Source organism: Hipposideros armiger, unplaced genomic scaffold, assembly GCF_001890085.2.
Source record: "Hipposideros armiger isolate ML-2016 unplaced genomic scaffold, ASM189008v1 scaffold_75, whole genome shotgun sequence".
Lineage (NCBI taxonomy): Eukaryota > Metazoa > Chordata > Mammalia > Chiroptera > Hipposideridae > Hipposideros > Hipposideros armiger.
The window spans coordinates 3,847,458-3,862,847 of NW_017731425.1; the positions used below are offsets into that span (position 1 = coordinate 3,847,458).

At 39.0% G+C, this 15,390-nt stretch overlaps 1 protein-coding gene across 2 annotated transcripts in view; it reads left to right on the top strand.

Annotated features, from left to right (window-relative positions):
* The window catches only part of PITPNB (phosphatidylinositol transfer protein beta), a 65,631-nt gene that overhangs the window by 30,346 nt on the left and 19,895 nt on the right, over positions 1–15,390 (top strand). For both annotated transcript variants that reach the window (XM_019643209.1, XM_019643208.1), the window contains exon 8: positions 13,665–13,742. In XM_019643209.1, the coding sequence (XP_019498754.1) occupies positions 13,665–13,742 (78 nt within the window). The remainder of the gene's footprint in view (positions 1–13,664; positions 13,743–15,390) is intronic.

Genomic DNA, 15,390 nt, shown 5'->3' on the forward strand with positions numbered 1-15,390 from the left:
CCTTTTAGGATTTAACTCTGCTGGGTTGCTAGTGTCAGGCACCTTGTAAACTATTCTTGTCATAAATTTGCTGTTTTGGGTTGTGCTTATGAACTGTACTTCACCATGCATAGAAGGGATGTGATTAGACCCACAGTGTAACTCAATCCTTGGGTGGATGCTTTGACATATTTACATAATTGAAGGGAAACATTGTCACAATAGCTCTAGGAACAGGATTTATTATAAAAACCTGTAATATGACCCAGGTAGGGTTACAGAGTAATTTGCTACAGAAATCATATATTTAATTATATGACTTACTCGGTTTTTTTGTTGATGACTTATGCAAATGCTGTTTGGGACTGTTAGTATAGCCACTATTCTGTGTAATTTTCTAGAAGATACACCATTGTCTAATGAAACAAGCAAAGCAGTTTAGGGTTTCTGCATAAATGTCCCCACCCAATTTCTTTTGGCCACCATACAAGACAGATTTCCTGTTTTGGGAGAAAGAGGTGGTGTAGTGAAGTGTTAAAATATTATATGCTTTAAGAAGGAAGGTTCCTTCTGCTTGGCGTTTTGTGCAGCCACTGAGTGTTCTGTTTTCCAGCAGACATACCCCCTTGCTCCCACCCTCTTCCCCTATTTAAAATCTAACCCAGGTATCACTCCTGAAAAGGCTACCTCAGTAAATTGGGTACCCCTGGTGGGCCTGGCCTGTACTTATCATCTCTGTGTTGCCAGGACCTAGCAAGATGCTTAGTATTGAGCCTAACATAGAGTGAGCTTTTCAGTTGTGGTTTGGTAGATTAAAGAGAATTTGCAGATTTGTTCCTCTGTGGTGTTAAAAAAAAAACTGGAGGAATTGAAGTTTTTATTATTCAAATATTGAATGAACAAAATGCTACTTTAGTTTCTTTTTTACTAATTCTACATGGTGAAGTATGTATGATGTACCTTCAATTCTAAAAATTCTGTCATTTCTAAATGTACAAATATTGGGTCATCGGGAAAGTCGTGACGTATTTTTCTATGTTTTTCAATGCAAAAATGCATCATGACTTTTCCGAAGACCCAATATCTTTCTGTCAGATTAAAAAGTGTCTTTAGTTAGATCTACTAAATTGTAATAGTAGTCAAGGTATTGAGAGTAAAACACCACAATATAAATTTTAAAGTTTTTTTTAATTTCTAAAGTTGTCATTGATACATAACCACAATAAAAAGTTGAGAATTCTTTAAATGTCCTGATGAAATGCACATGCATATCTCAACTTATTTCCAAAATATACACAAACGAGTCAGTTGACATCTGCTTCTGCTTTTTTTTAAGGTATGAATTTGAATCTGGCCCCTTTTAATCATCTCCAGCACTTTGTCTAAGTAGCTTTCCATGATTTGTATACAAAAGTCCGTTCCCAGGAGAGGAAGACTCTTTAAAGTGTAAGCCGAAGTGTACACACGATTAACATCAGAGAGACCCTTCGTTTTTGGAAGTAATTTGAAAGAAAATGAGCTTTTTTTTCGTTTTTTAGAAAAAAAAGGAAGAAATTGGAACCACATTTTTAGGTATTTATGTGTAACCAGAAAGGATTGTATCAGCCTTCCTCTATAGTATATGCTTCCTTTGTAATACATGCCTATAGGACTTTGTAATTTCCAAGTGTATTTTAGTAGAAATAATATTTAATTCAAATTTTTAAGGCTCACAGATCCAAAATTGATATAGCTTAACATCCATTTATTTTTTTAGGTGTCAGTAATAAGCAAATGTTAATGATAAGAGAGTACTAAATTGTTTGGGAGATTTAATTTAAAAATATAGTTCTGTTCCATATAAAAGTGCAGCAAGTTTAAAGAGGGAATGAATTTTTTCCCCCATGCTTCAGCATATTGGAGTGGACTCATTTGTGATGAAAGGTTTTTCCCAAATGAAGCATTTTGAAACCAAGAGTTGCCCAGTTTTGGAATTATAGTGGTGTTTCACTGAAGATGGTATTCCTAAAAGGAAGAGACACAAGCTAGAAACTCATAGGCCTTGTTTCTGTGTCACAGAAAGGATGTGTAGGGTCCTGATTGACAGGGTCCTCCATGGGGACTTCCCAGCAGAGCTTGTGGGGCCCTTTTAATGTGGATGACCCAGTGAGCTGGTGCTCTTCAGATAAAACCCAGATTTCACTCATACCTCTTTTGTCATTTTTAACCCCCTCTGCCCCAGTTGTTACTCTCACATCCCCCGTTCTTACCTGTCCGTGAGTATACTTGCCATGCCATGTTTACCCCAAGTCTCCATCCTTGTTTCCTGGTCCCTCTTCCCATTTGCACATGCCCCCCCTAGAGAGTGGTGGGGAGGGAGTGTGTCATACTCTGGGCTTAGAGCCCTACAGCCACCCTGCATCCCCGATGCCTGCGCCTCATAGGCAGCCTTCTCTCCCTGGACTGTGGTCCTTGGGTTGTTGCCCCTGCTGGACTCTGAGCTGCTCTGTGCCACTCTGGTAGCAGAACACTTTGCTGAGCAGCTTTTTCAGCGAAAGCTCCTGGAGCAAAATGAGGCTCCACTTACTAATCACAGTTTTCTGGACACCCCAGCGGACACAGTCACTCCCGAGTGAGAGGACGGGCTCCTAATAAACCTCATCCTCCCTGCCAGTACCTGGCAGCACCTCCATTCAGTACAGCTCACTCAGCCTCTCCCCCTTTGTTGGGTCTCCTTTGAGGAGCCCCCCTCCCCTCTCACCGTGGCCATGAGGCAGGGTCTGTACATGTGTGAATCCCAGTTGTGGGCTGGATCTACCCCTGGTCCCGTTATCTGAGCATTCCTTGGCAGCTAAGAGGTTCTTTAGGTGGGACCCTTGAGGCCCTCTGGGAGCATTGTGGCTGGGATTCCTGCAGAAAGACTGGAGCCTTTCCATTCAAGCAATGTGTGCCCACAGGCAGCTTGTCAGAAATGCAAATTCTTACTTAGCCCCCTAGAGGTGGGTGCGCAGGGCTCTAGCAGGCTCTTCAGGGTGATACCTGTGAATGGTCGCACTTGGGGTGTGCTCTACTACACTATTGATGATGAAGATTGTAGAATGGCCACCCTTCTCTAGGATTTTGGAAGCAGAAATCTCAGTTGGAGGCCATGGTCCAAAACATTCACCTGACCTTTATTTTTACTAAGGAGCTGGATGGAGTCCACAGAAGTGCTGTAACTTTCCCTGAGCCACTTAACCAGTGGAAGGGGAGCCAGGACTCAGAAACAGGGCTGCTGACTTTGTCTTTCTAGAATATCTTCTCACTGTGTGATGTTCCTTCCTTTGCAATATGTTGATTAAGAGCATTCTTTTTTTTTTTTAGCTGAGCCATCCTGCTACCTATTGGCAGCTCAGCGGCTGTTCAGCTCGGGCTGGACTTGAACCGCTGTTGCTCAGAGCTCAAACTCTTGAGCAAGCTCTTAACCAACTGAGCCACTCAGCCGGCCCTAAGAGTATTCTTAATGTATTTAAAACAAACAAGCAACTGCCTGCTCTTCCGTCCATCTTACCTAGTCCCCCGAAATGGCAGTTTTCATCAGTGACCTGGTCACCTCGTCCCATAACTGCTGAACACGGGCATATTTTGAAATTTGCGTATGTGCAATTAGAATTAAAGGATTGGAGGCCCTAGATGTCTTTTGGTGTGGGTATTATAGAGAACATCATTTGTACATTTTCTCCTGTATTCATTTAGCAAACATTTATTGGAACTTGATATTTGCTCTGTGGCAGTACGGTGAATCTTTCTCCAGATAAAGGAATAATTGTCTGAAGAGAGTGCAAGATTCTTAACCAGTGGACACATTAAAGTGCCTCTAAATGACTTTATTCCAACTGTTGCTTGTGCAATATGTCACTGTTGTGTGCCCCTCCACCAAAGGGCTTTTTTCTCACAGATAAAGACCAGTGCTGGGCTTCAGGCTGCAGCCAAAATCTGGGTTCAAAGGCTAAGTTGAGCTGGGAGGTTTAGAGTTTTGTAGGTAATTAAATGAAGAGCCCCTGCCCGTTTAATTGCATATTAAAAGACAATAATGGGATTATTGTGCTCCTCTAAGCTGTGCATCTAAGCCTGTTGTAGAAATCCCATGATCATCTTTGTAAGGATTGTGATGTCAAAGAAAATAAAGTTTGTGCGTTTTGCTTATTCTTTCTAACGTTCACATTGTTCTTTGGTTATGATCCATTTATTTGGTATGTTTTGGTAGGCAGAACAATGTCCCATTTGAGTTAAGAGCAGAAATATGCTAAGCAGTATCTGATTTTCTGAAATTCTGGTTGCCTTTGAAAATGAACATACAGTTTTTCCATCCATTTATCTGTTTTCGCTTTGAACTGCCAGTCCATTATTTGAGTGTTGAACAATCTGACACTGTTTAATTATTTTAAACCTTGAGTGTGTATTGTTTTAAAGTTATTACCCTTTTTAAAGATACTTTTTCCTAAATGTCAGCCTTGGAAAGCTGATGAAACTTGGCTTAATTTATTTAGGCGTGTAAGTTTTGGTCACACCTTAAGCAGTGCTTGTTTTCTGTGCTCTAGGAAGGATTCAGGCATATCTTTTCTTTTGATCAGACATTCTGTGAGACAGTGCCCAGATGTTATACATTTGAGTAGATAGTCTTGGCAACATATGCTTTACTGCACTGCCTTTAGAAAAAACTTCATAATTTTAAAGAAATGTAAGAATCATAAAATATGCTTTTTAAATCATCTTTATAAGATTAAATTTTTTTTCTCTTTAATTAAAAACACGGTGAAATCTGGCTGGAAAAAGTTAAAAATTGGACCAGGCCATGTGAAATTGTTAATATTTGTCAGCTTTTGAACTACAAAAATAACATTTTTTTAATGAGTCGACCTAGTAGATCTTTCGAATTAACCTTTGGTAGGTAGATGACAACTATAGATGGTCAGCACTGACCATGGTTCTAGTTTGTTCTCTCTCAACAGCTTTCAAAAAGCTGCTGCATTTTACATGTTACTTTTGTTCCAGCTGTTGCCTCTTAACTTCTTAAGAAGGGCTTTCTGCTTCTCAGAGCTGTGCAGTGGCTACCCAGTTCCTTAGCCCTGAAAAGAGCTTTTGTTTTGTTAAAAGCCTGTGGCTGAGACCCAGCAAGTCAGAGGGAGAGCCTGTGGTTGCCAAATGCTTCTTCACTTGTTCTTTGGTGTTGAGCAGACACTCAACCTAGTAGGGTACCTCTTCCTTTTCCCATTAAAATGAACCTAGACATTCATTTCTATCGTAAAAGTTTGTAACTTGTCCCTGGTTATGTGTGAGAGCCTCAAAAGCTCTTTATTGACGTGTGTGCAAAAAGGTGAGAATTGTGACCCAGCCCTTAGTTGTGATAGTAGCCTCCTTAAACTCAGGAACAAAACAGAATAACTCAAATACAGATTTTGAGGTAGCAACGATTTTGCTTTTGCTTAAGAAATGTCCACTTGTCAAGATGCTTGGCTCATCTCGCCTTTGCTATGCTATGAAACAAACCATTGTCAAGATCTTTTTGTAGTTAAATTATACAGGTTTTTCCCCCTCATCTGCAAAGAAGATATAAATAAATGTTAGCATGGTTCTTATTAAAAAGAAATGTAAAAATGTTTCCCGCTTTCTTCTGCTTCCTTACATGGTCAAGTAATTTTGGAACACTTATAGTATTTGCATCTAGTAGTGGATTTACAGAATGACCCATACAGATGAAGACATAATTGGATGGCAGTGCCCTCTTGTGGGAAAATAACATATTGCTTATTTCATGCTTGCTTAAATCTTAGCAAGTATTTTTAAGTTTCTCTTAAAAATCTGTCTTTACAAGCATATTTTGCACAAAATAGCTTTTCACTACAACACATTATTGTTTATTTCTAATCTCTTCCATCTTTTAAAAGTAAAAAAGGAGGAAGGATGGTGGAAATGATAGGGTATCTAGTAGAATTGCTCCAGTTCCTGGCTGGGGAAAAAATTCTCTGGTAAGAGTTAGAAAATGTTTGTTTTGTTTTGTTTTTAGCAGCTAGTGGCAGATATTTTTGAAGAAATTAACACAAACAGCTCCAAATAGAGTTTTTAAAGTCCATTTCTTACAAAAAGCCCTTTTCAACAATCTAAACTCTTTCTTAGGGACGGTTCTTTAGGCTGAGATCCCTTCACATGCTTAAGTCTTATCAATGATAAAGTGTAAACTACATCACATTTTTGCGGTAATGTATCACGGTTGGCCTGGGTGTCGACAGTCACATCTCTTTCCAGGTTCTTCTGCTCGTCAGCAGTGGACTTGGGCAAGTAATTTCCCTTCCCCACCCCCAGTGGTGATAGTAGTACCTTTGTTTCAAGGTTGTGAGGGTTAACTGGGAGAATGTGTGTGCCTGGCACGTAAGTAAGTTCTCCAGAAATAGCAAGAATGATGCTGTTTATAAAATTTTGCTCTTGTTATTTAAAAAAAAAAAAAAAGTTTAAAAAATTTTTTGTAATTATTTCCTATTTAATGTTTGTTGAATTCATGCTACGGGTTAAATGGGGTCCTGGGACTTCGGAGCTTCTTTGTCTGAAGGCCAGATCATGAACCAACATGGACATTTTCCTGGAGAGGGCTCAACCTGTGAATTTTAAATAGAACTTGCCCCCCAGTTTTAGTTTAAGGAATTTGATGTAATATGTTCTAGGATCTACTGTCATTTAAGGAAAGAAATACATTTTGTGCTAAAACTTCCCTGAACATGTTACTTCTATTTCAGGCATATGTGACTTAACTTTAAAATATATGATGTTTAACAAGCACTTTTAGCAAAATTGATTTAATAATATGTTAAAACCTACTTCATTGGTGTCAATACTTTAAAATATCTTCATTTTTAAATGCTATACTAAATATATAAACATACAGTAATAGTAAATAGGTTGCAGTAATAATTATATTGAATTATTTGTGCAGGAAACACAGGCTTACCCAAATCTGTACCCCACCTACCCTGAGGGTAGCCCAGCAGCCCTGGGCTTTCCAGGAATCCCCTTTCCACCCCCAAGGGCTTTCTCCTTTATGCTTCACCTGCCTATCTCATCTGGAGCACAATTATTTTGGTTTTCCTGCTGGGTTGTAGAATATGGAGTCTGTCAAGTCAGCCTTTTGGTTGTAACCTCTTTTCATAGCTGAAGTCTGATTCCTTTCTCTCTCTTTCTCTATTAATTTGTTATTTTGTAAACTTCTAAAGGCTTTTGGGGTCTGCCTTTATAAACATGACATTGTTGGAGGTCTTGGGCTGTGATATGGATGAGAAGCGAAAGAATGGAGGAGACGCTTGGCCTAGTTGTACTCTAGCCTAGCAGTGCTCTAGGCTGTGACCACCTCTTAGCATTGAGCTCTGTTGACAACCTTTGCCCCCCCCCTTCTCTGCCCACCATTCTTACCCCACCCACATCCCCAACCCCAGGTCTCTACATAGCGTCTCTATGAGATTACAAAAAAGTGTTCTGTTTGCGTGTGTAGGTTTGATTATATTTCTCAGTTCTCAATGCAGTTGTTTAAAAATTCAGCTTTTAGGATTCACTGGTAGAAAGCCAGTCAGGATTAATGAGAGGGCTGAATTAGAGAATATTTTGTAATGCAGTTTTATTCCTCTGAGGTACATTCAGTGGCAGAAACTACGCCAACAAGTTATTGACAATTAGTGGTCCTTTGGGAATCTGCTTTAATGAATAGATAAGAATGATTTGTAATTAGCATAATAATTATATGCAAATGAATGCTTCTGAATTGCTCTAAAACACTTCTGAACTGTTTAAACAGCTCTCCTGAGATCTTGTTACTCTATTAATTTGTGTAGCAAATCCTTTTTTCATAGATCATGCAAAGATAAACTTCAGTCCAGCCCCCTGTCCGAATTATTATGAATTCCAAGGTGGTAGGACCTGAATTAATGAGATTTACTTATACTATATTAATGGTACTCTGTGGGAACCTGAAAGGATGAGGAGTCATTGGGGAGATGTAATTAAAAATAGAAAAGAAAGCTGCTTATTTGAAAATAACTGTTGAAATGAGTTTTTTAAACAAGTTAGTAAATGTTCTTTTTCTTTACACACTGTTACTTGCTACTGCAAAATTTAATGCGGGCATTTTTTATTAATGGGCTTCCCCTTTGTAGTCTGGCTTGAATTTTGCCAGCTCCAGTTAGTTATGCACGAGGGTCAGTGGTGATAGGATCCGTGAACCCCTTGTTTTCTAAGTGCCACAGTCCTGAAAAATTCAGGGCAGAGGTAATAAGCGATGTTTGATATTTACACTCATATTCAATTCAGCTTTCCCTCACCCCCCATCCTTGTCTTTACTTTTAGGATATGATTAGAAGAAATAAACTGCTAAGTTGAGCACAGCCGTACCTGTGCATTTTAAACTTAGTGATTATCTTTGAGCTATTTGAATAGACACCTAATTAATCATGTTATGCTAAAGGAAAGCATTTTACAGCAGGCTGCAGGATCCCACTATCTCAAGATTTTATGTTTACCCTGTAGAATTGCTTCTCTTTGGGGGGATGGATGGGGGGCGGGGGGCAGTAGGATGTTCTTTTATAAGCAGGTGTGAAGTTGTTGTTAATGCTTGTATTTGGCACACTTTTCCTTAGTTTACATTTAGCCTCACCTGTGGGAACCCATGCATGTCTTTAAGCAATTTCTGGCGTCTGGAGTTCATCTCAGTATTTCCACAGACTGTCAAGAAACTCCTACTAGCACACCCCCCACCTCTTATTCACTTTCCCATTCATAATCATGAGTTAAATTTGGGCTCAAGGACATTTAGGTTGGCTCAGCACAGATTTTGCACTTGTATTTTGGGGGACAGCCGCTGTGCTACTAGATTCATAAAACTAATATTCTCTGTCTTCAAAATGAACCTGGTTTCTGTTGAGAGCTGTAGTGAGTAACAGATGCACACCCAAGAGGCAGCACAACTTTTACATTCCAGTGACAGAAACAGGTATTTATAAGAATTGAATGAATGTATTCTGTGGATGCAGCGTGGAGACCCAATCATCCATTTATTTACCATATTATAGTTTATGTGTTCTCCAAAGGGCGTCTTGACTTTCATTTGCCTCCTTTTGTACTTAAATAAGAGTTTTCAATTAAATAGAGTTGCGTTGATACTAATCCGAATCTAGCATGTGCTGATTCCATTGTGTTTTTCTGTTGTTCTGGCACTCATATTGGTGGAGCAGGTAGTGTCCGGGGACATTACACCTAACTTGATAATGATGGTTTTACTAAGCTCTTATCCTGGCCAGGCCTCTGGGCATTATTCAGATAATTAAAATTTGATCATAAACAATTTTAAACGCAATACGCCTTAGCAATAAGATTTTTCTACTTTTAAACATGATTTTCAAACTCACCTTACAAATACATTTCCTTGGCCTAGTGAATTTGCTTTCTTTTCTTCCCAAGGATTACAGAAAGTGCATAGCAAATTCAGCCTTCAGAATACCCAGGAGCTGAAGACTCAAGTAGGCTACAGCTGTCTTCACCCACAGTATTCTAAAAGAACTAATGAGATGAGAAGTCTGCAGCTGGTGGCAAGCACAATAAACCATGAGCCAAGGGCTTCTCTTCATCAGAGCCTCCCCTTTCCCCATGGGATCCCAAAGGAGACAGAATACTAACAAAGCCAGCAGGCTGTCTCATTCCACACTATTGCTCATTTGCAGCTATAATTGGTAGCTGAGGTTGCATTCTGTATGCTGAAACTGTCATACATGAAGGAATATATTTGTTCATTGTGATACGGATATAAATCGGCCAGTTTTCAAATACAGAAAGACCAAACTAGATACCCAACAAATAAAATCGTAGTGAAGAAGATACTGTTCAACAAATTAAATGTTTGGTACAGAGGTACAAAACTCAGGTTGTTAAAACTCCACCTGCTTCCTGCTTTTTAATATCTTGCTACTTAATTCAACTGATTAAACATTTACGTATTCAACCTAACATAAAAACACAAAAATTCCTAGGTTTTGACAGGGTGCATTATCCTCATCTGTCAAGGTTAAGGTGCTATTGTTAATAATTGGGTTTTGTTGCATTTTCGGTATATCTTTAATGTTTGCTTCTTTGTATTCAAGAGAAAAAAGCAGAGAGTGAGGACTTAGCTTTCGAGATATATGTATATGTATGTATAATATTTTATATACACACTCATTTCTTATAGAAAAATCCACTTTGGTATCTGGTGGTGCTGCTGCTGCTTGGGTGTTTTGCTTATCTGTCTTTTATGGACACCCTTCTGCCCCCCTCCTGTGTAGTGTCCCAGAATGAGCCTAGCACAGAGGCTAAGAAGCCTTGTGTTGAAGTCCTAGGTCAGCCATACCACCTCCTTCTTGGACTGTGGCTTCCTCATCTGTAAAATGAGATCGCTTGGATGGTCTTCAAGGTTCAATTCACCTGTATAATTCTGTGAATCCATAGCTCAGAAAAGTACCCAGTGAACAGCTAGCACTAGTAATGAAGGCTCAGAAATACACTTTGTGGAAAAATATACAGAGGGTGCCAAAAAAAATGTATACACATTTTAAGAAAGGAAACTGTATTAAAATTGTAATAATATGTACTGATAACAGAAGATGAATACAAGTCACGTTTGACTTTTGCAATTACAAGAGGTGCTCAAAGCGGTTACCATCAGCGTCCAGACACTTCTGATTATGGCGAACTACTGCTTAAGCAACGTTGACCGAAGTGTCCACTTGTATACATTTTTTTTGGCACCCCCAGTATTATTTACGTCCAGAACAAGGAAGTGTTAGAGTGTTATTCCATGTTCTTCAGTTAATTATCCTATGTCAGACAGGTAGTGACAATCTGAAGTTGTCACCCTGGTATGGAACTAGCGTTAGGAAGGAGAAAGGGGTATTGTCAATGCATCCCCTCCTTCATGTCTTCACTTTCACTGGTGCCATAATCATGCTTAGGCCCATCTCCTGGAAGAAGTCACCCTCTTAATTAATTTATCCCCACATGAGTATAATTTATGCCGACCAAACTTGCTGTTCTTAAATTATTTGATTCTTGATTTATATGCTACCCTTATTATATTCTTATCAGTGTTTTTTTTTCCTTTAGCTCTACTGATATTTGTGTATACTTTGTGGATTTTGCTTCTTCTTTCTCTCTTGGAGCAGGCAAGTTTAGAATCCACAGAGGTAGTTCTACAGTCTATATCATTCTCCACCCACCCCCGTTACCCCCTATTTTAATATATTAAAAAATCAGGATTTGTCATCCAGTTATAGCATGCTTTATTGGCTAAATGTTTTCCTTCTTAATAGTACATAAAATAATGGTGCACCCTCTAACTCTGATTCAGGAAATGTGGTATTTATTATTCAACTCATGCCAGGCTCCATAATATCTCACATTTTGGGGGGGGGGGCGGTTGAGCATCATATGCCCACAGTGAAGTCCCATCCCAGTTAGTAAAAAAGAAAGTATTTTCCCTCAAATGGGCTGAAACACTGGCCTCTGGGCATTGTACAGATAATTAGAATTTAATCATAAATAATGTTACCACAATGTACCCTAGCAGTAAGATTTTTCTATCTTTAAACATGAGGTCAAAACTCATTTTAAAAATACATTGCCTTGGCTGGTGTCAGTTGGTTTCGATTTTGACTCTTAATTCTCTCCATTCTTTATTGGCAGTTAACGTGTACTTTCTGGGGTTTCAGTAACGTTGTCTTTGTTTGCCTGTCTTTCTCCCAACTACATTGTGACTTTTTAGGAGCCAGAATCATGTGTTGGGTCTCTTTACCTCTTAGACTATCCCTTAGCATCCTGTGTACTACCTAACATTAATACTTGGTGGCGGTTAAATAAATAGACCTTGATTGAGGGAGATGAGGTCAAAAGTGATTATTTGATATGATTTTCAATATTTTCAGTTTTGGAGAAAAGTGAGCTTGTCTCTGAGTTTTAATTTCAAGTTTCTGACCTAGAAGAAAATATTTTATGGAATTCCATGATTATTAATGTTAGCGCAATAGCTGATTTGTGGATCCAGGACTTAAGATCACCACCCTGTGCAGTTGGTTCTTTTCTCAGTCGGCAGTGAAGTTTTTCATTTTGAAAGTGTGGTTCTAAAAAAGGAGTTTCAGAATTCATGTACCTGACGGTAATTGAACCTCCTGTCTGATGTGCCCAGACACATGGGGTAACCCCAGTTGTCCGATCCTTACTGTCGGCTCATCCCAGTTTGTTGTGCCTGGATAATGCTGACTGGCCTAATGCCTCTGGCTACACCACATTGCGTATTTTAAAGCAGTAAGATCCAGTGTGGCCTGCAGAGTTTGCTTATGTAATTGTTTTAGCCCATTGTTGGGCCTTTATAGCATCTGAGAAGACAACCTTTATTTAGACAGGCTTTAAGTTCAGGGTCCCATTTTTACCCAGTTATCTCTAGTTTCGTTTTCTACCTGGACCTCACATTTTTTCTTTCTAACACTTTATAACTTTCTCTTTAGGAATTATCATCATGTCACGTGCATTTACTGAGTAACTGTTGAGTCTTAATTGACTGCTTCTCAACATGTTTTCATTGAGTGGTAAAAATTTGTATTATACGTTGGAGTGTAGTCAGTGCTTGCACTACTCTTAGCTCTAGAACAATAATTTTTCATATTTGACTTGTCTGGGCATTTTCTCCAAAGTATGTGGTGCCTTCACAAATGCTGTGAAGGACCCCTGATTTAGAAATTCTGCTCGAGAAGGAAAGGGCTGTCCTTTTGAAGTATTTCGTCTGACCTCTATTCACTGTTTTTTCATTCCGGTTTTTTTTAACTGAACTTTAGCTCTTCAAAGGTAATTTGTATTTCTTTCTGTAGATTGTGTGTATGATGACAAAAGAACCCTTGTAAAGCAGACAGGTTTAAAAAGATGTATTCCATTCATTTTCTCTGTTTTATCAGGAAGAGTATATTAAGGGAAATAGAATTTACACACAGTAGAACCTTGTATAAAACCTGAATTTTAGGGTGGTTCCCCTGTGACCTGATATATAACTGAGACGGTCCCATATGGAGTCGTAAACCCATCTCTTACCTCCGTTGACAATGAGGGGCTGCCATGAATGCAGTCCCTTTTCCATGAGGAAGCCAAGGTATGTGTACCTCATGTCTCTTTGTGGACAAGGGTTTGGAAAACCTGACTTCCTAGCTGAGTCGTCCACCAAAGACCCGCATGTGTAAGAGATAAGGGATGCCGCAGCATTGATAGTTGTGACCTGTGTTCCCTGTCATGGTAGTGGCTCTCTAATGGGCATTAGAGTCAAATGTCATCATTTATGGGTATTGTCAAAACTGAAATGGGTATGTTTTATTTCCTGAAAGTGATTATATATAATGAAAATGCTGGAACTGTTGAAAAATGTTGGAAGATTTGTTCTTAGAGATACTTTTATTAGTTTTTATTATGTAGTTGTTTTGCCTTAAAAGTTTAAAGCAAAGAGAACCAAACTGAAAACGTAGCGTCTTATAGAAGCGTTTTCCTCCTTCTGTGCAAAAGCACAGCAAGCCTAATCGGTTTCTGTCATGTGTTCTAGTAGCTGCACAGAGCAGTTCTGGCAAGGTTAAAGAATTTTCTCTGGTTTTCTTCACTGCCTCTGACTCTGTTTTGCTTTGCAGGACTACAAAGCTGATGAAGACCCAGCATTATTCCAGTCAGTCAAGACCAAGAGAGGCCCTTTGGGACCCAACTGGAAGGTACTGGATGCTGACCTTTCTGACAGGCAGAGTCTTGGCAACAGAACACTTGACAGGTCTTGAGCTGGTAACGTTTAAATGAAAAATAGAAATGGCACAAAAATAGTTTTATTTGTGATAAGGACTTACAGCCAGTTGCAGTTGGCCAGCATGTCTCTGCTGCATTAACAAACAGAACATAGCCAGACTGTCACTCTCAGCACAATGCCATTCTGATCATTCTTAAAGGAGACAAGCGATTTAGTCTTCGGGGATTGTAGTGTTCTCTTCTGAGACTTGAAGCAATACAGGAATCCGTGTTAAAGGCAGGTTTATAGTTTAAATTTAGTCTTAGTAAAAACTGAACAAGTTCCCTTCACCCAAACTTATGTTGCTGGCGTTTTAATAGCCGTACTTTGGAAAGCAGGGCACAAGAGAACCATTTTGATGGCATGTAGTTGGTTTCTGATAAAGAGCACGTCCTTACTTTATTGAAGGAAGTAACAAAAGCAGTGTCAAGGAAATCATTTCAGTTGCTGTAGAAATGTAATGCATTTTAAAGACATGTGCTAAACTAAATGACAGACCCTTAAAAAAGGCTTAATGTGTTGATGGCAAATTGTTACAGCTAATTTGACAGAAGAGAAGCACACAAACCTAAACCTGCCCAGAGCAGGTTTTTTACCAAAATGATTTTACTTGGTTACCAGTCTGTTTGTGCTGAAGCCAGCCACAGGTCATCGATAAATGCTGTGTAGGTGCTAGTGGTTGCTTGCAGATAAAGGATTACTATTGCAGTCCCACAAGTAACCCATCGCAGGGTTTTTCGTGGGTGTCAAACTGTTTTTGTGGACTGTCTTGCACATCAACTAAAATGAAAATGAGTCTTGACTTCTGTAAGGAAATGATTCATAATTATCTTATTTTCACATTTGTTCTCTGGGTAGAATACAGTTCAAGGTTCTCTCAGTGTAATGGCCATGACTAGAGACTTTTAACTTAACACCCAGAAAGTGATATATGTCACTTACAAGTCAAGGAACAAATTGAGTATGCATGATCTCAAATTTACTAAAATGGATTAAAAAAAATTCCCTGCCCTTGTCCAGATTTCTAGCTGTGGATTTTAGAGCTTGCTCTGAGTCAGAGGAGAAGCCTTTCTCCTTTGAGACTTGACATTGGCCTTCTAAAAGGGAGTGCCAGGCTAGGGCAGCAGACAAGGGCAACTACTGAGGTCGCCGTATCTTCTAAAAGGCCATCCTGCTCCATTAAGAACTAACTCTAGCTGACAATACTTTTCCAGGGAATAGAGGGGATGAGGGTGAGGCTTGGAGGTGAATACATGCTGAGTTCTCTTCAAATTACCAGTTTTTCAAGTATAAACTTGAAAAGGCAATGCTGCATTACATGGTGGGGTATTATGTTTGGGCTCAGATGTTGGCTGTAGCAAAAGTAGTTTGACACTGACTTTTTATCTGATTTCTAATCTTTTTAGGAACTCAGATTATGATAGTTTCTTTTTTAGTTATGATTTTTACCTTTTTAACTAACATTGCTTTGTCTTTTATTATCGATAGTGATTATTTAAAACCTAGAACAGGTTTAGGTTTTAGAAGTAATATAAATTTTACATTTTTTCAGGTTGCAGTATAGCATCCTTTTCCCTCGT